Source organism: Gymnoscopelus braueri, assembly GCF_963280865.1.
Source record: "Gymnoscopelus braueri genome assembly, chromosome: 11".
In the NCBI taxonomy this organism is placed as follows: domain Eukaryota; kingdom Metazoa; phylum Chordata; class Actinopteri; order Myctophiformes; family Myctophidae; genus Gymnoscopelus; species Gymnoscopelus braueri.
Genome location: NC_137613.1, coordinates 14,844,179 through 14,869,496, shown reverse-complemented (window position 1 = coordinate 14,869,496; position 25,318 = coordinate 14,844,179). Strand labels below are relative to the sequence as shown.

At 39.3% G+C, this 25,318-nt stretch overlaps 1 protein-coding gene across 1 annotated transcript in view; it reads left to right on the top strand.

The window, feature by feature from the left end:
• Positions 1-3,825: 3,825 nt before the first annotated feature.
• Positions 3,826-25,318, top strand: part of LOC308095462 (uncharacterized protein) — a gene marked incomplete at both ends in the record, with an annotated part of 42,626 nt that continues 21,133 nt past the window's right edge. The window contains 4 exons of the mRNA XM_080442520.1: positions 3,826-4,099; positions 4,886-5,041; positions 17,189-17,319; positions 24,031-24,083. Coding sequence (XP_080298646.1) covers positions 3,826-4,099; positions 4,886-5,041; positions 17,189-17,319; positions 24,031-24,083 — 614 coding nt within the window. The remainder of the gene's footprint in view (positions 4,100-4,885; positions 5,042-17,188; positions 17,320-24,030; positions 24,084-25,318) is intronic.

The window sequence follows — 25,318 nt, the reverse complement described above, 5'->3', positions numbered from 1 at the left end:
CTAAATGGCTTTTCGCATCAAAAACCTTACTCGTGTTTTGTAACCCAATAAATAATGCCTAACAGCTTACATGATATTTGGACTGGGAAATATTACTTTTCTTGAGTCTCTGTGTGGACATTAGGCTGCAACACATAAAGTTAATGGTTCTTGCCCATGCAGCTTTCAGGTAACAGCCGTTTCTTTGACTGACATTTAGATCTGCAACATCTGTCATCTTGTAGCCTACAAGATATACATATTCTCTTAGACCTAGCTATGGTCCATAGCATGAGAAGGAACTCCTTCTAATTGGACCAGAGCTATCTTAGACCTATGGTTGTGTGTGTGTGTGTGTGTGTGTGTGTGTGTGTGTGTGTGTGTGTGTGTGTGTGTGTGTGTGTGTGTGTGTGTGTGTGTGTGTGTGTGTGTGGGGGGGGGGGGGGGGGGGGCATTTCTGTATCTGCTGTGGAGCTGTGTATCTTTTTTGTGAAACATTGAAGCGTTGATTTAACCATGTATGAAATGTGCTATACAGTTTAAATAAAATGTACTTGACATGCAGACCAGTGAAGACGAGACAAATGCTTCCCAAGACTGCACGTTTCAGCATTCATTTTATTGAATTGTTTAATGTAAAAAGGAAGTTTGTTTTCACTTTGTGAAAGGAAGTTTGTTTTCTCTTTGTAAAGGAAACAGCATTAGTGGTTCACATCTTAAAAGTGATTTTTATTAACTAGAGGTTCGGGCCGCTATGCAGCCCTCAACATCTAGAGACGCACCGCAGATCCGACTGACATGTCTGAGTCATAGTGTCGGGGCTTTGACAGAGTACCCGGCTGTCTTTGCCCCTTTTGTGCCCATATGCTGTATGTATTTCTCTCTCTCTGTATTTGTCAGTCCTAGCTTGTTGCTTTATTGCCCATATATGGAGATCTCTGATGTCATCAGTATATGCCCATATATATGCCTATGTATGTTTGTTTATGGTTATGTCTGAGTCATAGTGATATGGCTATATATGGGCGTATCAGGTTTGTTTATGGCTATGTCTTAGTCACTGCCTAGACATGGGCGTACCGGGTTTGTTTATGGTTATGTCTGAGTCATACTGCCGTGGCCGTGGTCCGCCAGCCGGGCTGCCCTCCCTCCCATAAGCCAATGTTAGGATAACCAAGTTAATGTAAATGCTGCAGGTGTCATGGATTTGTGATTCGTTAAATCTTAGATGTACGTATAAAATCGATGTAATCAATAAATGCTTTACAGCATTACATCTAAGTTAACCTGAAAACCACAGACAATTTGATAAAACATGTTTCCCCAGAACAATATGTGGTTTGTAGATAATGATCACAGATAGTATTTCAAAATGTATGAATTTGACATTTTCAACAACAAAAGAGTAGATCATTACAGAACATGATTGAATGTACTGCACTTGTTGAAGACTGACAGGTCTGAGAGACACCATTTCATAAGGTTCAACTAACAATTATCTTCTAGTTGTCATTGACACTTTAAAATAAGGCGTGTTTTGGGAGGTGATTTGGGAAATAATTATCACCCATGTCAGCACCATACTTTGTACAGTGTGCCTTGTTTTGGCAATATTTAATTCATAATGATGAAAAAAGCTATGAGCTTTGGGCTAAAATAACATAAGGCCAAAGTGTGCTTTGGTAAACGTAACTATTAAGACCATTATTATATAATATTTTGATGTGTTGAATTGGCAACAGTGAGAGTTCAGACAAAACTTCATAATTGCACCGAGATTACTCCTCGTTAAGCGCGACCCGATTAACTACTTTGTCTAATGAATAGTAAAAATAGCAGATCTGCAACCTCACATATTATGCTATTTTCGCTATATATATATATATAGGCTATATATCTTCTGAAAATGTATAAAAATTATAATAATAGCGACACCAGATCGAAAGTGTTTTTTTGCTATGTTTACATAACAAAACAATATATACGTTTTAAGCCATCATTTTCCTCTATACCAGCAGTTATTATCAGCCACTGGAGTCGTGTGGTGGTGTTAATCTGCAGAAACACACTGCCCACAAACAGTGAAAACACCAAAATACAGTGATATGGCAATTTCCCTGCAGGTAAACACCACCACACTACTCCAGTGGCTGATAACTGCTGGTATAGAGGGAAGTGATTGGTAAAACATGTATTTATTGTTTTATTATGTAACATACAGGGAAAAGTTACATACTATTCCTTTAAAGTTAATGCAAATATAGAAGCAGAGCAATACAGAATAAAAACTGGTTGGTTCCTCAGTAATGGCGATCCCTGAGTAAAGTGTGTAAAAACAACTGGAATGTCCTGCCACCAGAAGAACACATGGGCCCCTAGGTCAGTAGTTCCCAAACAGGGGTCGGGACCACCAGGGGGGTCCCCAGATGATTAGCCTAATGTGCAACATTGTTTTCTCACTCAACAGTAAGCAAACCAACATGCAGTATACGTGTATACATGGTCTCTGCACATTTCTAAAGTGACAATTGAATGACTTTTAAGACCTTTTTAATACCAAATTAGCCAAATTGTCAACTATTACCTAAGAAAGAGACACATAGACGATCTACAAGCTCACAAATCCTCGCACTGCGAGGCGTTGTGAGCTTGTAGACCGGCTATTTTCACAACATTTATCTGTGGAACCGAGTCAAACTAAATGTAATGCCTCAACTCCTACAATTACAAGAGCTTGTCAGGGTGGGTGCCCAGTTAAAAAAAACTAAATTGCTAACATATGGGGCACTACAACAGATTGTGTTACAGAAATTTCAAACATTTCAAATAGTCATAACTCGGTGACCATTGCTCTAATCAGTAAAATACAGGACTAGTAATATAAATCTGCAAAGTAACTAGCAACTAAAGCTGATAAAATATGTAAACTCGTAGATTTGATAGTTATTGTTTACAATATCGTAATTGTACATTTTAATTTAAATATTGTTTGCAAACTGTCAAACTGAACAGGTTACATCAACATTATCTGTGCTTATTTCTTCACATTCTGCAGTGTTGGATCATGGAGGTTGAGTCAGACTTCAGCTTCCCTCTTGTGGCCTCAAGGTGAAACTACACGACTCTTATTTCACTCTGGTATCCATAACAACAGTTCAATAGAAATAGATACCGCTATTAACATTCCACACAAAGTCCAACTACAGATGCACTGAAGCTTGACTGAAAATATAAGACAGTTATGTAAAAAAAAAATACATAATGAAAGGTATTATTAATATCTCATCACTGTCGGTGGAAATCTTTTATGTCCTACACTTTTCAGAAAATGGAAATTTGTGTTCCAATGGTTAATACTTTATACTATCTCACAAGCTTGTAGATTGGCAATTTTTGCTACTTTTTGGGGTGCAGGGGGCATAACAAATGTTTACGAGATCAATGGTTGTTGCAATTACCTGCACTACAATACTTCACCATATGTTGCGTTGTGCTATAATGACGAAATAAACCCACATTGAAGGAATGGCGGATTCGGACAAGTCCCATGTGTGTCTCAAAAAGATAGTGTAACCAGTCAGTCAGTCAGTCAGTCAGTCAGTCAGCCGAACTGTCTGTCCGTTTTTTATTCAGTTACATGCCTCCTCCAACAGGCGGCGATCGGCAACACTTCACACTACTTTATCGTTTGCTGCTCATACTTGTAACAAGTTGACCCGGAAGTAAATGCGTGTTGTTGTTTAAGCCATGTCTATGGTTTAAGCTGTTATTTATTTGCAACGTAATGGTGGAATTTGGATCATGAATGTAGGAACCTGGTGAAAAATGTCTCTTAAAGGAGGTAAAATGTGTCAAATGGAGTCTGTACGGCTGTCGATAGACGAACACCTGACGTCGGTGGGAGAGGAGATATTGTGTGTTTTGGAAAAACAGCGTGGTGTTGATGTTTGTGGTGTGAAGCTTAATGTCAGAGTGTTTGTGTTGGAGCGCCTCAGTGCGGCTGCAGAGTTCATGTGCAACCTCTTCCAGAGAGAGATAGAGACACTAGAAACTCTGCTGGAGAAACAAAACAAACTGCTGGATGTGATTTTACAGCCAAACATCAAACTACACAGAGCAGGTTGGTTCACACTTCAAAAACACATGTTTACATTACGTTCAACACTGTGGTGCTGATGTAGCCATAGAATGGTTGTGATACATTTCATGTATTCCATAATATATTATACAGAGTCTATAGATCACTTATAGACTGTAATAGACCCCAGTTCTCAAACTGGGGTCCGGGGACCCCCTGGGGTCCTTGAAGAGGTTCCAGGGGGTCCCCAATAAAATGAGTTAATATAGCATCACAATCAGTTCAACCACATTAACCCTGTTTTATACTTTAGTTTTTCAGTCCCCGTCATGAGCTTTGTAAATCTGCATTTTTGAAAATCTTTTGGAATCATTTAGAATTTCATATTCATCTCGTAGGGGTCCATGGCTCATAATATTTTCAGATGGGCGCCTGCGGACCAATATAAATCAATTTTGGGGTCCTTGACATGAAAATATGTGAGAACCACTTCTCTGGTGTGTGCCCCATATACCATACACATGTGCTCACTGTTGGAGATGTGGTCCGTGGGAAAGTGGAGATATTCTACTAAATACACATTTTATACCAGAACCTTAAAGTAAATATCTCAATTTGTAGCAATTCATTATTGGGTGAGTACAAACAGAGCTCTCCAACAAGCTCTCCTGTTAATGCTGCCGCGATGACTCAACGACACAGAAGGGAGAGATCTATGGCTGTGTATATGGAATGGAATCCATGAAATGTACTGTATGTAATATCACAGCCCCTCTAGGGCTAGTGCTGATGCTACCTCATCTGTCCTCCTTCTGTCTGTGTGTAAAGAGGTTTCCTCTGAACCACAACCTCCACAACATGAGGAGAGGAGCCCCAGTCTGGTCCAGGAGGAACCACAACCTCCACAGATTAAAGCGGAACAGGATGAGGAGGCTGACGCGTTGACATTACTACACAATAAGACCTGGTGCAACACTCTCTCAGGTAAAACAAAAACAAATAATAACTATATAAGTACTTATCTAACAAGACTAAAACAATCAGCCCATAGAGGCTGCTAGGTCAGATGGGTGTAGGTTCAGAAACAAAGTCAAGTTACATTTCAAGGTGTTTATTGTATGTATACAATATGTCCGTGCCTGTTTAAATAACTGGTATCTAAAGGAGAACTTTCCCATGTTCTAAATTTGGGTGATTCTTCTGTTTTTATGAACTCTTCTGAACCGTGCACCAGGTAAAGAAGCTACTTGTTGACACTTGAGTTGTGCACACACTTTCAAGTCACCTCAGACAATTATTACACCCTGATTACAATTATTGTTAGATAATCACAATTATTTTTGAATAATCACCATAAAAAAGCCATCATCGTTTCCGTGTCGAAACATTTTAATACATTTTCAAACATTTACAAAAATACCTGAAACAGCTGATCTACAAGCCCACAAGAGCTTGTAGATTTCCAGTATTTCTAAACATTTTTGAAAGTATAAAATTATTAAAGGTAGGCTTGATATTTTAGTGATTTTTTTAAATAAGAATAAGTGTTAAATAGCTCTGTATTCTGATAGCACTCATTGCTATAGCATGTTTGTTCAGTAACATGGGTCTCCTTGTATCTCCAGCTCTTTAGTAAACAGAAAATGCATTTTCAAGGCAAGACACACATTTTATCCTGAAAATGTATTTTATTTATACCCCCACGCTTTGGAACGACCTCCCCATCCGTTCTGCCCAGTCCATTGGGGGTTTTAGATCCCTCCTAAAAACCCACTTATTCTCTTTGGCTTTTAATTAGTGTGGTTGCCCGAATGGGCAACCAGACTATTGTTTTACAGAAACTTTCTCTCTAGATAAACAATATTTCTATTCGCATCTCCTCCCACAGTTTATTTTTCCCAATTTAGTGCCATATGTCAAAATGACCGGCCTCACCGGGAATCGTGTGCTTGTATTTTGCTAAGAGATTGGTTGCATAGTTTTATTGATATTGATTTATTAGTGCATTAAATGTCCCCATCCACTTTAATGGAAAAGTGCAAAAACTCAAATTCAAGTATTTTTTTCTCAGAAACCGTAAGAGCTAGAGTTACCAGATTTGGAGGGGAGGTTTATAATTTAGTCCGAAATTATTTAAATAAATAATCACACCATTCGGCCTCATGGTGGCGCTATAACAGCCCACTTTACGTTTTTGGCCTATAACTTTTGAACCGTAGGTCCTAGAATAAAAATCTTTTTCCCCCTAGATTCCTTGGGTCATGACGCAACTCCCCATATAGGCCACGCCCATTTGCGTCTGGATAGATTTTCCGCCATTTTGAATTTTCTTCAAAACACACTTTTTGCACCTTTTCCTACAGATTTCGTCCAAATCTCACAAAAATCGGTACACATGATCTCTGGACCCATGCGATAATCTGGAGTGAAACAGAATTTTGATAGTCCATACCGTTCGTCCGTAAATGGCTTCCAAAGTTAGCGGGAGGGGCCCGTTTTACAAAAAAGCCCACAAATCACGAACAAAACGTCCAGTCAATCCCAAATTTGAATCACATGTCAAGTGTGGTTTACTCAACAAATCCCCAAAAGCATTTTCACTTTGACCCATAGGGGGCGCCACAAATGCGCAAAATGTAACCTTTTGATGCAAAAACCATATGTTGATGTTTCTAGATAAACTATATTTCGGGCTGCTACTCCTCCCACAGTTTTTTTTGCCCAATTTCGTGCCATATGTCAAAATGACCGGCTTCACCGGGAATCGTGCGCTTGTACTTTGCTAAGAGATTGGTTTCATAGTTTAATTGATATTGATTTATTAGTGCATTACAGTCCCCCATCCACTTTAATGGGAAAATTAAAAAATGCCCATTCAAGTATTTTTTTCTCAGAAACCGTAAGGGCTAGAGTTACAAGACTTGCAGGGGAGGTTCAAGATTTAGTGCGAAATTATTAAACAAAATTATACACCAGTCGGCCTCATGGTGGCGCTATAACAGCTCCCTTCACGTTTTGGCCTATAACTCTTGAAACTCTCTTCGTAAAATCAAAATATATTTTTCCCTGGATCCCTTGGGTCACGACGCATCTTCCCATATAGGCCACGCCCATTTGCGTCTGGATAGATTTTCCGCCATTTTGAATTTTCTTCAAAACACACTTTTAGCTCCTCCTTCCACATATTTTCTCCAAATTTGACAAAAATCGGTACACATGATCTCTGGGCCCATGCAATAAAGATATCCAAACGGCATTTTGATAGTCCTTACCGTTCGTCCGTAAATGGCTTCAAAACTTAGTGGGAGGGGCCCGTTTTACCAAAGATGCCAGAAATCACGAACGAAACGTCCGGTCAATTCCACATTTTAATCACACGTCAAGGGTGGTCTATTCAACAAATCCCCAAAAGCATTTCCACTTTGATCCATAGGGGGCGCCACAAATGCACAAAACGTAACCGTTTGATGCAAAAACATGTTGGGGCGATCAGTTCTCTCAAAAAGAAAAGCAAGTGATCTCCCGATTTCGTGCCATATGTCAAAATAACCGGCTTCACCAGGAATAGACTGCTTGTACTTTGCTAAGAGATTGGTTACATAGTTTAATTGATATTGATTTATTAGTGCATTAAATTTCCCCATCCACTTTAATGGGAAATGAAAAAACTCAAAGTATTTTTTTCTCAGAAACCGTAAGGGCTACAGCTACGACACTTCTAGGGGAGGTTCATAGTTTATTGCCAAATTATTAATAAAATAATTACACCAGTCGTTTACAAAAAATGCCAAAAATAACGAACGAAACGTTTGGTCAATCCCAAATTTGAATCACATGTCAAGGGTGGTTTAGGCTACTCAACGAATCCCCAAAAGCATTTCCACTTTGATCCATAGGGGGCACCGTTTGATGCAAAAACATGATGTCCCTAGTGCCCAGATGGTTTTTGGTGCCCAGTTGTCCCTAGTGCCCAGTTGACCAGGTGGTGAAAATTCAAACTTGTAATGAAATGAAACTGTGTGCTAAAGACAGCACGGAGCTGTTAATAATGGATTAATAATTAACACTGAGGATTTGCCTGCAGTCAGTGCAGCAGTGAGGCTGACAGACAGACATCCGTAGAGAGAGAGAGAGAGAGAGAGAGAGAGAGAGAGAGAGAGAGAGAGAGAGAGAGAGAGAGAGAGAGAGAGAGAGAGAGAGAGAGAGAGAGAGAGAGAGAGAGAGAGAGAGAGAGAGAGAGAGAGAGAGAGAGAGAGAGAGAGAGAGAGAGAGAGAGAGAGAGAGAGAGAGAGAGAGAGAGAGAGAGAGAGAGAGAGAGAGAGAGATGCCTTTAACAACAGGATAAGAGTGCATGTGCTTTCTGTACACTAGTCTTACAGCCTATTGACAGTGAAAGAGCTTCATTTATGACAAAAGCAGAGGCTTTGAGAGGGTTGTGAAGATAGGCTATGCCAGATATCTATCTAATTCTGTTCCCACACGGTTCTGTGGGCTGGAGTAGTTGTAGAAACCGTAAGAGCTATAGTTACCAGATTTGGTGGTGAGGTTCATGATTTAGTCCGAAATTATTTAAAAAACACATTACACCAGTCGGCCTCATGGTGGCGCTATAACAGCCCACTTTAGGTTTTTGGCCTATAACTTTTGAACCGTAGGTCCTACAATAAAAATCTTTTTCCCCCTAGATTCCTTGGGTCATGACGCAACTCCCCATATAGGCCACGCCCATTTGCGTCAGGATAGATTTTCCGCCATTTTGAATTTTCTTCAAAACACACTTTTAGCTCCTCTTCCCACATATTTTCTCCAAATTTCACAAAAATCGGTACACATGATCTCTGAACCCATGCGATAATCTGGACGAAACAGAATTTTGATAGTCCATACCGTTCGTCCGTAAATGGCTTCCAAAGTTAGCGGGAGGGGCCCGTTTTACAAAAAAGCCCACAAATCACTAACAAAACGTCCAGTCAATCCCAAATTTAAATCACATGTCAAGGGTGGTTTACTCAACAAATCTCCAAAAGCATTTCCACTTTGATCCATAGGGGGCGCCACAAATGCTCAAAATGTAACCTTTTGATGCAAAAACATGATTTTTGGGGGGATCACTCCTCTCAAAATGAAAAGCAGGTGATCTCAGGAGTTACAGGACGATGTCATTGGCCCGCTACATTTGTGGGAGGGGCCTATTTCTTTAGTGGGAGGGGCCTATTTCTTAAAATCAAAACGCAATGTATCGTGAACGCAGGATCCAATCATCACCAAATTCGAATGGCACGTCGCGCGGCCTCCGACGGTATTCCTCCAAGCGTATTCCTCAAGTCCCGGCGGCCGCGACCGGCGTCGGCGCAACCACACTTTGCAATTTCCCATAATTGCGACGCGTCTAGTTGTCCTTGATCTGCTGCTATTGTGTCCTAATAATGCACTGTATTTGTCTGTGCGCCAATGGGCGCTTATTGATGCGTTTTTGCTTCATTTGACTCAACCTTGTACAGCACTTTGGTCAGCTTCTGTTGTTTTAAATGTGCTTTATAAATTTTGATTTGATATAAGAGCTGGAGAGACCCCTGTTACTGAAACAAGAATAAATATGACTTGACAGTCATATTATTAGCAGCTGCATGCTGTATTGTGTGTGTGTGTGTGTGTGTGTGTGTGTGTGCCCCCCCCCACCCCCCACACACACACACACACACACACACACACACACTTGTATTGACAATTTGCTTGAATTCTATTTGGGCTACATACATTAAGAAAGTGGTGTAAAAAGTACTCAAATGTTTTACTTAAGTAAAAGTGTCAATACTGCAATGTAGAAGTACTCTGTTAACATAAGGCTAATCAGTGGTGGAAAAGTGTTCCAATGTTTTACTCAAGTGAAAGTATCAATACTGCAATGTAGAAGTACTCTGTCAAAAAATGGCATACCTCAATATGACAAAAAAAAAATATATAAAGTGCTGTAACATGTTATGGCCTAATCACTGTCATTCAAGCATAAATGTCTTAACATTAAATTAAAAATAAGTAACTGGTATAGGGCTAGCCTACCTATTGTGGTACAAAACAAGTCCTTCTGCAGTGAATTACAACATTAGAATTGTGCTGAATTCAAGAAGCTTTATTTGTTACTGAATTATAAAGATACAAGCAGCTAAATGTTGTTGGAGCTTGTACCACAGATTGTTCTACATATAATTGATATAATGAAGAAAAGAAAATATTAAGCAAGAAAATAAAATGGACAATAATAAATAAATAAAAATAGCCTACAGATATATACAGTTTTAGGAATACTCTAATACTTAGGGACTTGTCTTAGACAGGCATGTCATCAGTGGTGTAAAGTAATTTTGAGGTATTTTTCACTTTACTGGAGTATTTCCAGTTTTCAGTACTTTTACTTCTACTCCACTACATCTCAGAGGCAAATATTGTACTTTTACTCCACTACAATTATTTGAAAACTTTAGTTACTAGTTACTTTGCAGATATAAATTATTACATTATAAAACATACATGAACCACTTTAGCCCTATTTTATACCAAGGCTATTTGAAAATAGCCGATCTACAAGCTCACAACGTGTCGCGAGCTTGTAGATCGGCTATTTTCAAACATTTTTGTAATTACTTTTGGTACTTTAATTTCATTTGGATACCAACACGTTTGTACTTTTACTCAAGTACATTTTTAATTCCGGACTTTTACTTGTAACAGAGTACTTCTACATTGCAGTATTGATACTTTTACTAAAGTAAAACATTTGAGTACTTTTTCCACCACTGCATGTCATCACAGCTTGAGAAGGGCACTTCTCCTAAATAGTAGGGGGTACTAAGCACAAAAAATGGCCAAATCGTTACGCGGCGGATAAAAGCATGAAATTTGATACAGATGTCCCTTGGGTCATCCTAAAACATCCTAGAAGGGGTGCCCAAAAAAATCTTAAACAGGAAGTGACTTATGGACAAAATTCAAAATGGCCACCTAAACTGTTGACCGTTGACTCAAAAGACACCAAAAGAATCTCCAAAAAGCATAAAATTTGGCACATATGTCCCTTGGGTCATCCTAAGACATCCTAGAAGGGGTGCCCAAAGGAATCTGAAACAGGAAGTGAGTTATTGACTAAATTGAAAATGGCCGCCTAGTGTTGTCGATTGACTCAAAAGACAACTAAAGAATCTCATAAAAGCATACAATTTGGCACACATGTCTTTTTGGTCATCCTAAGACATCCTAGAAGGGGTGCCCAAAGAAATCTTAAGCAGGAACTGAGTTATTGACAAAATTGAAAATGGCCGCCTACAGTGTTATCTATTGACTCAAAATACAACTAAAGAATCTCATAAAAGCATACAATTTGGCATACATGTCCCTTGGGTCATCCCAAGACATCCCAGAAGGGGTGCCCAAAAAAATCTTAAACAGGAAGTGAGTCATTGACAAAATTGAAAATGACCGCCTACAGTGTTGTCGATTGACTCAAAAGACAACTAAAGAATCTCATAATGGCATACATGTCCCTTGGGTCATCCTAAGACATCCTAGAAGGGGTGCCTGAAATTATCTGAAACAGGAAGTGAGTTATTGACTAAATTGAAAATGGCTGTGTACAGTCTTGACAGATGATGCAAAAGACACTCATAAAAAATAATCTCATAAAAGCATGAAATTTGGTACAAATGTCCCTTGGGTGATCTGAATGCATCCTAAGGGGTGCCAAAAAAAGTTAGCCAATCTAGCATTTGGTCCAGAAGCCTGAAAGCTATGCAATCTCTACCATCTCCTGACAAATAAATTAAAGTCGCTGATTCGTGGACACCTTTATGGACACTCTTGCCAGAGGGCTGCTTAAGTTTGTAGAGAACTCAAGTGTGGCTGCAAAGCTGAGCCCTTCTGTTCGAGAAAGTGTAGATGCCGGGATGCTGGGTTACCTTGCAGAGCATTATGCCAATGTGCTGGTAATTGCGAAATGGCACACATGAATACATGTAGTTACTAAACACTAATCACAAAAAAACAGTAATGATCAAGAAGAAAATACATGAGAAGATAGAGTGTAAAACAAGCAAGAAGATGTAGAGTGCAAAATAAATAAGATGCAGAGAGTAAAATAAGAATATGCAGAGTAAGATAAGATGCAGAGTAAAATAAATGAGAATATGCAGAGAGTTAGATAAATAAAGAAGATTCAAAGAGTACAATAAAAAAATTATGCAGAAAGTAAAATAAATAAGTGATGTAGAAATGAAAACAGAAGGTAGACTACAAAATACGGCAAGTTATGCACTGCATAACCTGTCGTATTGAGTCTGCATAATATGCAGACTGCCATGGTCAACTGTTTAAACAGCCATTTAGAATTTCTTCAACATGGTCCCTTCCTAAAAAGTTTAATAAACAAGCAAACAAATAAATAACCCCTTCTAGGATATATTAAGAAGCACTCAATGTACGTACCAAATTATACACTTTTATGACGTCCCCTTATGTTTTCTTTTGTGTCAACTGCTTTTAGGCGGTCACTTCCTGTTTAAAACCTTTTTGGGCACCCCTTGTAGGATGCGTTCAGATCACCCAAGGGACATTTGTACCACATTTCATGCTTTTATGAGATTCTGTAGGTATCTTGCATCATCTTTCAACACTGTAGGCGGCCATTTTCAATTTAGTCAATAACTCACTTCCTGTTTCAGATTATTTTTGGCACCCCTTCTAGGATGTGTTAGGATGACCCAAGGGACATATGTGCCAAATTGTATACTTTTGGGAGATTCTATAGGCTTTTTGAGTCAATCGCCAACACTGTAGGCGGCCATTTTCAATTTAGTCAATAACTCACTTCCTGTTGAAGACTTTTTTGGGCACCCCTTCTAGGATGTCTTAGGATGACCCAAGGGACATGTGTGACACATTTTATACTTTTTGGAGATTCTTTAGTTGTCTTTTGAGTCAATCGACAACACTAGGCGGCCATTTTCAATTTGGTCAATAACTCACTTCCTGTTTCAGATTTTTTTGGGCTCCCCTTCTAGGATGTCTTAGGATGACCCAAAGGACATGTGTGCCACATTGTATGCTTTTTGGAGATTATTTTGGTGTCTTTTGAGTCAACGGTCAACAGTTTAGGTGGCCATTTTGGATTTTGTCCATAACTCACTTCCTGTTTAAGATTTTTTTGGGCACCCCTTCTAGGATGTTTTAGGATGACCCAAGGGACATCTGTATCAAATTTCATGCTTTTATCCGCCGCGTAACGATTTTTCACTTAGTACCCCCTACTATAAGAGTGAAATCAACACTGAAGGGAGACGCGATGTCTATTGTGATGAGCATGTAGAACGTAACGCTCAGTAGAACGGCTGTTGTAAATCACAGATGATTAGTAGATTCTCCGCTGGCTGACTTTTTATGACTGACTTTATGACTCTCAGCCTCTCACTCATTATTACGGTTAGCATGTAGCTAACGCATCATCACAGACAGTTGAATGCAACGTTGCGTTCAGAGGAAAAGCAACAACAAACATATAGGCTATAATCGCGGATGGTATGCAGAGAGAGAGAGAGAGAGAGAGAGAGAGAGAGAGAGAGAGAGAGAGAGAGAGAGAGAGAGAGAGAGAGAGAGAGAGAGAGAGAGAGAGAGAGAGAGAGAGAGAGAGAGAGAGAGAGAGAGAGAGAGAGAGAGAGAGAGAGAGAGAGAGAGAGAGAGAGAGAGAGAGAGAGAGAGAGAGAGAGAGAGAGAGAGAATTATTATATTAAATAATTAAAAAATAAAAAAACGCCACAATTTAGCAGCTCTGTAGCCTGAGGCTAAGATTCAGTAGTGTAAGGAGCGTCAATAGAGCGTCGCAGTTCCCGCCCACTTCCTGTTTTTTTTGGTGCCGGAAGAAAAAACTCAATGCATTTTTCCATTGACATTTCCAAAAATATTTATATCTATTAATTTAAGCCTCGAATCAAGCCATCACGAGATGACATGAATATGAATGAATATTTTATATTTAATTATATGATATACTATATTTAATAAATACCCTTTGTTTTGCCGTTTTCAAAAAAAAAAAAATTCACAGAATCAAACGTTTATGGTCATGATTCATGTCATGTCATGATGGCTTGATTCGAGGCTTAAATTAATAGATATAAATATTTTTGGAAATGTCAATGGAAAAATGCACTGAGTTTTTTCTTCCGGCACCAAAAAAAACAGGAAGTGGGCGGGAACTGCGACGCTCTATTGCCTTCGGGAGGGGAGGTGCTGCGAGGGGAGGCGGGTGCTGCGAAGGACGGGCCGTCCATTGGCTTAAACTGAGAAGTGTCCCCATTGGCTTAAAGTAGTGAAGGACAGCCAGGACAGCCAATGACACTTAGGTGTCGCGGATGATGATGTCTCAGACTGTCTGTAGAGCAGCTTGGCAGCTGCTAAAAACTCTATAGCAATGATTACTATCAATATATTGGTTGAACCTTTTAACAAAACAAAAACGTTTTTTCTTAACCCAAATCTATCAAATGATAAGTATGGCCTATTTTGTCCTTTGTCCTATTTTGTAACAAATATATATATATTTTGGTGCTGGTCATTGTCAGTCATTTTCTAGTTATTTGTTATATCTGCCCTGTGCAATTTTTGCTTATGAAATCTTAAAATTTGAAGATTGTTATTTTAATTTATACTGTATGTTCCAATGTTCAATGTCAAAAGCATAACTAAAGCGTTAATTGCAATTATTTGTATGACAATTAATCTTCCAACAAAAATATCATGATTGTGACAATTGTAGGCTTGCGGATCTGACCACAACTGTGTGCATCTCATCCCTGTATATCGCACAGTGCTGAAAAGGGAAAAGGTACAGACTATCCGGGTAAAGGACTGGAGGAATGACGATGCCTGTCTGTCTCTACAGGGTTGTCTGGACTGCACTGATTGGGATATGTTTAAAGAGTCATGTATAATCAGAATCAGAATCAGTTTTATTGTCACATCACAGGTTTACAAGGTAAAAAAGTGGGTGAAATTCTTTTTTGTACATCGTTCCCATCGCAACGTTAGTTTCCATAGAAAGAAGAGGGGGGGGGGGAGAAGAAGAGGGTGGGGGGCAAGTGGGAAGGAGATCAAAACAAGAGAGCAACAGAAGGCCAGACAAGTTATCTACATATTTACAAAGTACCTGAGATAATAAAAACAAAAAAAAACTAAGGTGCCTGAGCATAGCAGCAATGTATTGTATACTGTGCATGATTATACTTATACTGTGCATGATATACAATGGACGTTAATGTAATGACATTGATGAACTTACTGATGTTATGTGTAGCTGGATATCCTATTGTGAGAATACTGTGATCCCTGTAAAACTGTTAAGAAGTATCAACAGCAAGCCATGGGTATCTTAGTCGCTTAAAGGGCTATTGCACAAAAAGGAAAAGGCATTTAAAGAGGGGAACCTTATAGAGATGCGCAATATAGAGAAAGAGATCAAACGAGAAATTAGGGCTGGAAAAATTAGGTATAAAGACAAAATAGAAAATCTGCTCAGGATGAATAATGTGGGCTCTGCCTGGAGTAGTATGAAAACTATTGTAGGACTTAAAGAAGAGGGTAGGACTAACATACAGCTTAGTGGCTATAATTCAGATCTGCAGTTACCAGAGGAATTTGAATAGTTCTATCCCAGATTTGATGTGCATGATTTCAAAGGGCAACATTCTGAGTTTAGGAAGGGGTTGGTGAAGTCCAAGGTTCATGATCTCTCCTTTGATGAACATAGTGTGATCATGCGTTTTAAAAGGTGTAAACCTAAGAAAGGTCCAGGCCCAGACAACATAGGTGACCGTCTGCTTACTGTCTGTGCAGAACAGCTAGGCCCTATTTTTGTTTTAATTTTTTTTAGCTGCAATTTGCATACAGGGCTAAGAGAGGAGTGTCGGATGCTACCATCACCTTATTGAACCTTCTATTTACACACCTGGAAGTTAGCAAGAAACATGCTAGGCTGCTTTTTGTTGACTTCTCATCAGCCTTTAACACCATTCAGCCACACCTACTAGTTGGAAAATGAGTTAACAACTTTGGCTTAGATTCAGGTATTATTGGTTGAGCTCTTGATTTCCTCACAAACAGAACCCAAAGGGTACGGGTGAATGGGAAATTGTCTTGAGAACTAACATCATCCACCGGATCACCCCAAGGTTGTGTACTTTCCCCACTCTTGTATATCCTTTAGTGTATACTAATGATTGTAGGAGTCAACATGACAACAGACTGATTGTCAGTCGTCTGAGTGATAGTGAGGCAAGTCATGGCCCAGTTGTAGATGACTTTGTTTCTTGGTGACTTAATGTCACAAAGACTAAAGACATGTGCATTAATTTTAGACGATCGCCACCAGCTCCTCAGAGTAGTGTCATAAATGGCCAGACAGTGAATTTGGTAACCACTTATAAATATCTCGGCTCCATTATTGACAATCGCCTGAAATGTGATTTTAATACTGAAATGGTGTGTAAGAAAGGTCAGCAGTGCCTCTCTGTTTAAGGAAGCAAGCCAAATTTCAGGTGGATAAGTCATTGATGATTTTGTTCTACAGAGCTTTCATAGAGTCTGTTATTTCCTTTGCTGCCATTTGTTGGTATGGAAACCTTGACGTTAGAAAAATGCCCTTAACAGGGTTGTGAGGGGGGGGCTAGCAAGATTGTGGGGGTAGAATCCAGCTGTCTGAATCATATATATGACCAGCAGGTGTTTAAGAAAGATATATGGTTTGTTTACAGTGTAGATTACTCCACCACACCTATGGGTGGCCATAGCTGAGTGGTTAGTGAGCCCGCCTAGGGAACCAGCTGGCCCTGGTTGCCCCAGGTTCGATTCCAGGCTATCTCAGCATATGTGCCGATGATATGAAATTTGTCCCTGAGCAAGACTCTTAACCCCAATTGCTCACAGGTTCTCATTGGAAACAAGACCGCAAGGACTTTCATGAACGACCTGTTAAAAGGAATTATCCTTATCCTTATCCTTATACCTATGAAACAGAGGTACGGTAACACTTAATGAAAACATTTTAAGTTAAAATATGTCATGGTTGCTTTCATTTGATCTTTTCCCTAGACGTCCAGCACCTCCCTATGTGTAGAGAGGTTTCCCTTGAAAAGGAGAGGAGCCCCAGTCTGATCCGGGAAAAAACAGAGCCTCCATACATTAAAGAAGAAACAGAGGAGCAACTTCAAAGACCAGAAGAGGTTAATAGGCCAATGCTGACATTACTAGCAGTGAAAAGTGAAAATGATGATGGCGAAAAGAGAGACACAGAGCCTCTAGCCAGCACCTCAACGGAACACATGAAAACACAAGCTGATGTAGAGAACTGTGGAGCATCACTACCAACTAGTGATGATCAGCACCTCTCTTCACACTGTTCTGAATCTGACATCACTGAAGACAGTGATGAATGGGAGACCAGTGTAGATCAGTCACTATTAAATACATTGAAGTCACACAAGACACAACATGTGGAAGGACAGCGATTGTCTTTGAGAAACAAGATGTCCAAGGACCTCAAATCATCGAAAGAAACTCGCTCCATGCAGAGTCACACAGGGAAGAAAATATTTAGTTGTACAGTCTGTGACAAACTGTTTACACTAAAGGGTAATCTGATGAAGCATATGAGGACTCATACAGGGGAAAAGCCATTTCTTTGTACAGTTTGTGGCCAAGGATATGTTGGAAAGGGACGCCTAAAATCACACGTGATGACTCATACAGGGGAAAGACCCTTTACATGTAATGTTTGTAGCAAAGGCTTTGTTCACTCAAATGATCTAAAAAGACACATGATGACTCATACAGGGGAAAAACCCTTTACATGTAAAGTTTGTAGCAAAGGATTTGTTCAGTCAAATGATCTAAAAAGACACATGAGGACTCATACAGGGGAAAAACCCTTTACATGTAAAGTTTGTAGCAAAGGATTTGTTCAGTCACATAATCTAAAAACACACATGAGGACTCATACAGGGGAAAAGCCATTTCTTTGTACAGTTTGTGGCCAAGGATATGTTGGAAAGGGACACCTAAAATCACACATGATGACTCATACAGGGGAAAGACCCTTTACATGTAATGTTTGTAGCAAAGGCTTTGTTGGCTCAAATGATCTAAAAAGACACATGATGACTCATACAGGGGAAAAACCCTTTAAATGTAAAGTTTGTAGCAAAGGATTTGTTCAGTCAAATGATCTAAAAAGACACATGAGGACTCATACAGGGGAAAAACCCTTTACATGTAAAGTTTGTAGCAAAGGATTTGTTCAGTCATATAATCTAAAAACACACATGAGGACTCATACAGGGGGAAAAGCCATTTGCTTGTAAAGTTTGTAGCACAAGCTTTGGTGACAGAAATAATCTAAAAAGACACATGAGGACTCATACTACAGGAGGAAAAACCTTTTAGTTGCAGTTTGTGGCAAACATTTTGGTCGACATGCACATATATTCATACGCAGAGAAGCTGTTAGTTGAACGGAAACACATTTTCAAAGGAGCCATCTTAGTTGATAAATGATATCAGACATATATGCAGGGATGCAGGAGGGGGGGGGCTGACTCCATATTAGGAAGTTATCACATAAGGTAATTTTTTTTAATATATGTTGGGATGTGATGTATTGTTAGGTTGTAGGTCTGTTCTTTTGAAGCATGCATCCTCTCACAACATTATGGCACAACCTGTAGTGCAGGTCAGGGCAGGTTGCATATTCGCTGAATAAATAAATAAGCACACTGTATACATATATGTGTGTTTAAATCAATCATTGTTTCTGCAGTTTTACTCTCACTACTGCTGCTCTGTTGCTGCTCTGACTCCTTCACCTCAGACGATCAATAAAGGGTTAGGGTTCATCTGTATTACCTGAAGCTCCTTGGTGGTTGATGTCAACATTATATTATATCTGTAGGCTACAACCTGCAAAATTCATGGTGTGACAATTTTAGAGGCAAAGACTGGCCATGGTGTTTGGCGAGGAACTTCTGGGGTGTGTGAACTCCCAGATGTAGGCCTACTGTCATCTTGCTCTCATTTTTTGTAGGACATTGTGAAAATGTAGGTATTGGACTAGTGCTACTGTACATTGTAACAACTCTGGTCGTGTTACTGAAATAAACTCTAATTTAACTTTAATTTAATTTAACAATGCATGAAACAGACCAAATGACTCTGGCATTTGAACCGTTTACCTTTCCACTATTACATGTGTCTCCACTTTTAATAATGTTTGATATTTTTCCCTTTACGTATTTCTGTCTAGTGTCTACCTCTCTCTCCCTATGTTCTCCCCTCCACACGCGAGTGCGCACGCACGCACGCACACATGCACGCACGCACGCGCAGACACACACACACGCATTTGAAATATTTATTTACGTCCACATAAACAGAAGTACAAGATGTACGAAGGACATAAACACTGCCAGTGCAGTCAGATAATGGGAAAACAGCCAGTTACAAAGTGCATGTAAGGCAGAGCATTGTTACATAAAAAACAAAAGATGGCATACTCGTCGAACACAGCGGACAACAATCATGGGTAAAGGAAACAACGCCTCCTCCAAATTGAGTGGCTACATGTAGAGAAGAGACCCGACATCCCACCCTGAGCAAGCAATTTTGCGACAGTGGCAACGAAAAACTCCCTCTTAACTGGAAGAAACGTCAGGCAGACCCTAGGCTCTAGGGTGGCAGCCTTCTGACTCGACTGTGTCGGGGGAAAGAAGAGAGAGAGAGGGAGAGACAGAAAGAGATACAGTGCAAGTAGTAACAATAACAATAGTAGCAAATATAATAGTGTAAGATAGTATATGATGAATACTAATAGTGCTTAATAACAATAACACATTAGAAAGCATTTTATAATGGCTTATAAGGTCACGTATTATAATATTTCATAATTTCTGGACACTCACAGACATTTTTCTTTTCAAGGATCATGGCATTATAATTGCTATAGTATTAATACATAATGATAATGTGGTCATTAGGTGTAAAGTTTGAAGTAATTACATTTCTGAAGGTGTAGGCAGAAACCTTTTGTGTTTTTCTTGCACATATTATGTAATGCTATTTATTCTACTTTACTTAAAGCATCCAATGACCAGTGACTTATAATCACACTATAATGCATTATATTATAACAGTTGTAATGTATTGTATAATTATTACAATGTATTACAACTATGAGAGTTATTATGAAACAAGATACTGGCCAACAGAAAAGGTCTGTGAGTGACCTGCAATTATGAAGTAGTATGATACTTGACCTTATAAGTCATTATAAAAGGCTTTATAAGGTGATACAATTGCATTATGAGTACTTATGAGTCCTCATACTGTAACTGTACTTATACAGTTTTATAAGCCGATTACAATGACCTTATAAGTCATTATAAAATGCATTATAATGTGTTATGATTATTGTTATGAAGCATTATAGACAAGTAGCATAGCATAGCAAGTGTTACCCAACAGGTTCTTCATGTATTATCATGACATTATAATACACCATATAAGACAAATGGCGTCTAACTTTTCAGCTGAGCACTGCCGCCAACAGCTCAGCCGTTCACTGGTCTGGCATTATGAAGCACCAACATCTGTGCCGTAATTCACACGATTACATTAGTTTTCATAATTAAATAACATTCTCCATTCATAACAAATTCTCTAAGCACTGCTGCTACTAGAGAACTAGAGAATCTCTTCGCCACAAATAGCAGATCTACAAGCTCACAATTTTTGGCTAATGTTCCCCCCAAAATAAGGATGCTGGGGTTCAAGTGGTTGAATCAGTTACTGGTTAACAGGCTGTGTGCGGTTAAAGATGCTATTTGTTGTGGCAGCTCAGGGGGAATGGAGGCAGACCTGACAATAAAGTACAATAAAGTGACAATTTGGTGATTGTTGTTTCTTAAATCTGCTCTTTAGGACTCACCGTCAACACTGTTATTGTCAAGTGAATCAGATCAGACTTGTGTATTCAGACATTGCCAAAAATATCTACAAGTTCACAACTTGTCGCATTGTGAACTTGTATATCGGCTATTTCACAACAAAGTATTAATCCAACTTCAGTGTGTTCAGAGTGTCCAGACTGAGACACATCTTTAGAAATCAGATTTGAATCAAGAATCAGTTTCCATGTGGTTTTATGCTGTTCAGACTTGATCAAATAATTCTGGATAGGACAATAATCTGATTTGAGCTGCCAGTCTGGCCTTTTAGTGAGCAGAGACACCAAGGACGGAGAAAACAGAGCAGCTTCATTATGTTGAAGGAAGTGATGATGTAGAAAGCTCATCTTCCACTCCAGATGGTTCCATATGTTTCCTTGCAATTTTACTATTTACAATTTAGGCATTTAGCAGACGCTCAGTTGCAGAGCGATTTACAGTAAGCAAGGTAAACACATACACAGTGGTGGACAGTAACGGAGTAAATGTACTTGAGTACTGTACTTAAGTACAGATTCTGAGGATCTGTACTTTACTTGAGTATATTTTACTTTTACTCAAGTACATTTCTAGGAAGGCTGTAAAGTACTGAGTGCTTTTAGGTTGGCTAAAAATGGTATTGGCCACACTTCTGCTCTCACACTAACCGTGTTTCTGACTTCTGTTTACTTCTACTTACTTCTACTTCTCCACCTCTGCACATACATCAAATGCGTAGAGACAGTGTAGTGCCTCAGTAATATATGCTCATAGGTAAACCAAGTACTTAGCATCAGTCTAGACAGTATAATAATATTAACAACAAAATAAATCTGTTTATTGAACCTATAGAAACTATAGGATGCGAGGTCAACAAATGGACCTCGCATCTGTCTAAATAACATGCTATCTAAATGACATTTTAACCTTTTTAACACTTTTTTGCACCCTTTTAAGCATAAGATTGTGTGGTCGTCTAGGCTAGGTCAAGTGCTACGGGCTAAAGTGGAGTCTGAAGTGGTGAATCTTCAGATTATGGCAGAACATTGGGAGTGAATCTGCATTCCTAATTGCAATGGGAGTTTGTTGCACAGTTTGCTTCGACAACACATAGGTCGTCCCTTCTGAACAAAGAGAACTGCCAGTTGAAGAAAATAACGTTTCACTTCTACCACCCTACCTACTTCCTGCTGTTTGTCTGGATGTCCATAAGATAAATTACTTGAGATAATGTAATAATACTAGTTTAATCTTTCACTGAAGCCACTTTGTTCTAAATAGTTGTGTAATGTTACATCCTGTAGGCCAACAAGTTTCACCAATGATACTAATTAAGGCTGTGTTTCATTCAAGTCAAACAGAGTCAGGGTGATGCTATTGTGCATGTTTATTTAATTAGTATCATTGGTGACATGACACCTTTACAGAATGTAACATTACACAACTATTTATGTCAATATGGCTGCCTGGACAAAGGTCTATTCATTTGACCAGTATAGTGCCAGAAAGTAGGCTACTCCCGATTTTATTTTATTTGTTTACTTTAAGTAAAATTACCACAATGTACAAATACTGTCTTAAAAGTAAAAAGGCCTGCATTAACATTTGTACTTGAGTAAAAATGTTAAAGAGGTGGTGCCATGGTTTTGCACTTTTTATGTTTTTCATGTGTCTATGAGGTTGATAGAACTTCATTAAGCCCCCTCGTGGTGTTTTTATGGTGTTTTATGTCTTCTCTGACTATTTTGAATTTCTTCCTGGAGGCTGAAACCTTGAGGGAGAAACGTGCCAATAGAAAAACAGACATTTAATGACACAGTAAAAATATACCCTCCCCCTCATTATCATAACATAACAGGTGTGGGCATGAGGAGGAGGAGGGACTAGGACAGCTGGGTGGTGCTAAGGTGGTGGAGGAGGTGCTAAGGTGAGAACCAGGTATACTTAATGAACTGGAGGCGTGCCCACATAAAAACATAATTTTAACACTTTCTGTACACTTAAAAAAAAAAATCTTCCTCCTAGTATAACGATAATACCTGATGATTATGTTTTAGGGGGGGGGGGGGGGGATCACTGAAAATCACGGCACCCCATCTTTAATGCAAGTAGGCTATTGGCATGAAAATATACTTACAGTAGCTACAAAAGTAAAAGTACTCCAATTTTCTTCAAAATTTGGCAAACCATTATAAAAACAGCAGATCTACACTTGTAGATCGACTATTTTTGAATAGCTGACATATAAAATTAGCCTGGTAAACCCTCCCTCCGGAAATCTCAATTCTATTTGATTCCAGGAGTGACTCCCAGAATCAAATAGAATTGAGATTTCCGGAGGGAGGGTTTACCAGGCTAATATAAAATAGGGCTTAACTATATGTTTGGTAATAATCCTATATTAAAATTGCATAGAGGGTGGGTCGACGGTGGACGTCACAAACGTAACATGCAGACTTGCGGGGCCACGTTTGGCCCCCAGGGGCCCCACCCCTGGGTGCTACAGGCACACCATTGCGGATTGGAGCCTCCAATGCACACCAAACTTGGCACAAAACTGTTCAGGGGTCTGCCATGACATTAGTCACTCCAGGGGGCACATGGGGACCCGGACCCCAGGCACACTGTTGCTCCAATCCTCACCAAACTTGGCACAAATAATGTTCAGGGGTCTGCCATGCCATGTCACACCCAAAAAAACTACTAAAAACTAAATTGCAACATTTCAAATAGTCATAACTCGGTGACCATTGCTCTAATCAGTGCAATACAGGACTAGTAATATAAATCTGCAAAGTAACTAGCAACTAAAGCTGACAAAATATGTAAACTCGTAGATTTGATAGTTATTGTTTACAATATCATAATTTTACATCTTAATTAAAATATTGTTTGCAAACAGTCAAACTGAACAGGTTACATCAACATCATCTGTGCTTATTTCTTCACATTCTGCAGTGTTGGGTCATGGAGGTTGAGTCAGACTTCAGCTTCCCTCTTGTGGCCTCAAGGTGAAACTACATGACTGTTGTTTCACTCTGGTATCCATAACAACAGTTCAATAGAAATAGATACCTCTATAAACATTCCACACAAAGTCCAACTACAGATGCACTGAAGCTTAGAAAAAATAAGACAGTTATGTAAAAAAAATACATTATGAACGGTATTATTAATATCTCATCACTGTCGGGTGGAAATCTTTTATGTCCCAAACTTTTCAGAAAATGGAAATTTGTGTTCCAATGGTTAATACTTTATACTATCTCACAAGCTCGGAAATTGGCAATTTTTGCTACTTTTGGGGGTACAGGGGGCATAAAAAGTTGAAAAATGGAGATGGTCCCGTAACCGTTTAACATTTTTACAAGATCAATGGTTGTTGCAATTACCTGCACTACAATACTTCACCATATGTTGCGTTGTGCTAGCCTATAATGACGAAATAAACCCACGGTGAAGGAATGGCGGATTCGGCCAAGTCCCATGTGTGTCTCAAAAAGAAAGTGTAAGGTCAGTCAGTCAGTCAGTCAGTCAGTCAGTCAGTCGGCGCGCCTCTGTCATGGTCAAACTTTATTTTAAATGGAACTCACAAAGCCTTAATAACATAAATAGTTTATGTAAGTTTAATTAATTGCAAAACATGACACCTCTTATTCAAAACAGATGGCGAATGCACCTTCTCTTTATAGGGCCTACACAGATAGTACCACAAACTACCTGTGAGGCCTCTTTGAATTGAATCTCATAGTCAGCAGTCAGTCAAGCTAGTACCTCTGATTTTGTGAGGGGAGTCATCTAAAGCAAACTTTAGTTATGCACATTTGCAAGCATGGAGGTATATTCATGCTTGCAAAATGTTTATAACATTTCCTAAAAACCTAACCATGTTTATACATATATATAAACAAAGATTCAACACAAAGAATAGACCATACATATGGAACAGAGAAACATGCCTGAACATGAACAGGCCTAAAACAGGCACATGAGTCATCAAAGGGCCCCAGCAGGATGGGCCATCAACAGCACCAACCAATGAGGACAGTGGCCACAGAGAAGCCACTCCCACAACAGAAACACATAAATACAGGAAAGAAGACACAGGAATTCATTCTCACCCGGAGAATCGCATCTGATGAAGTACAATAAACAGTACGAAAACGTTTATGCATTTGAGAATGAACCGACGGACCCATGGACAAGGACAGGCCTGGCGGGAAAGAGCCAGACCAGATGGAGAAAC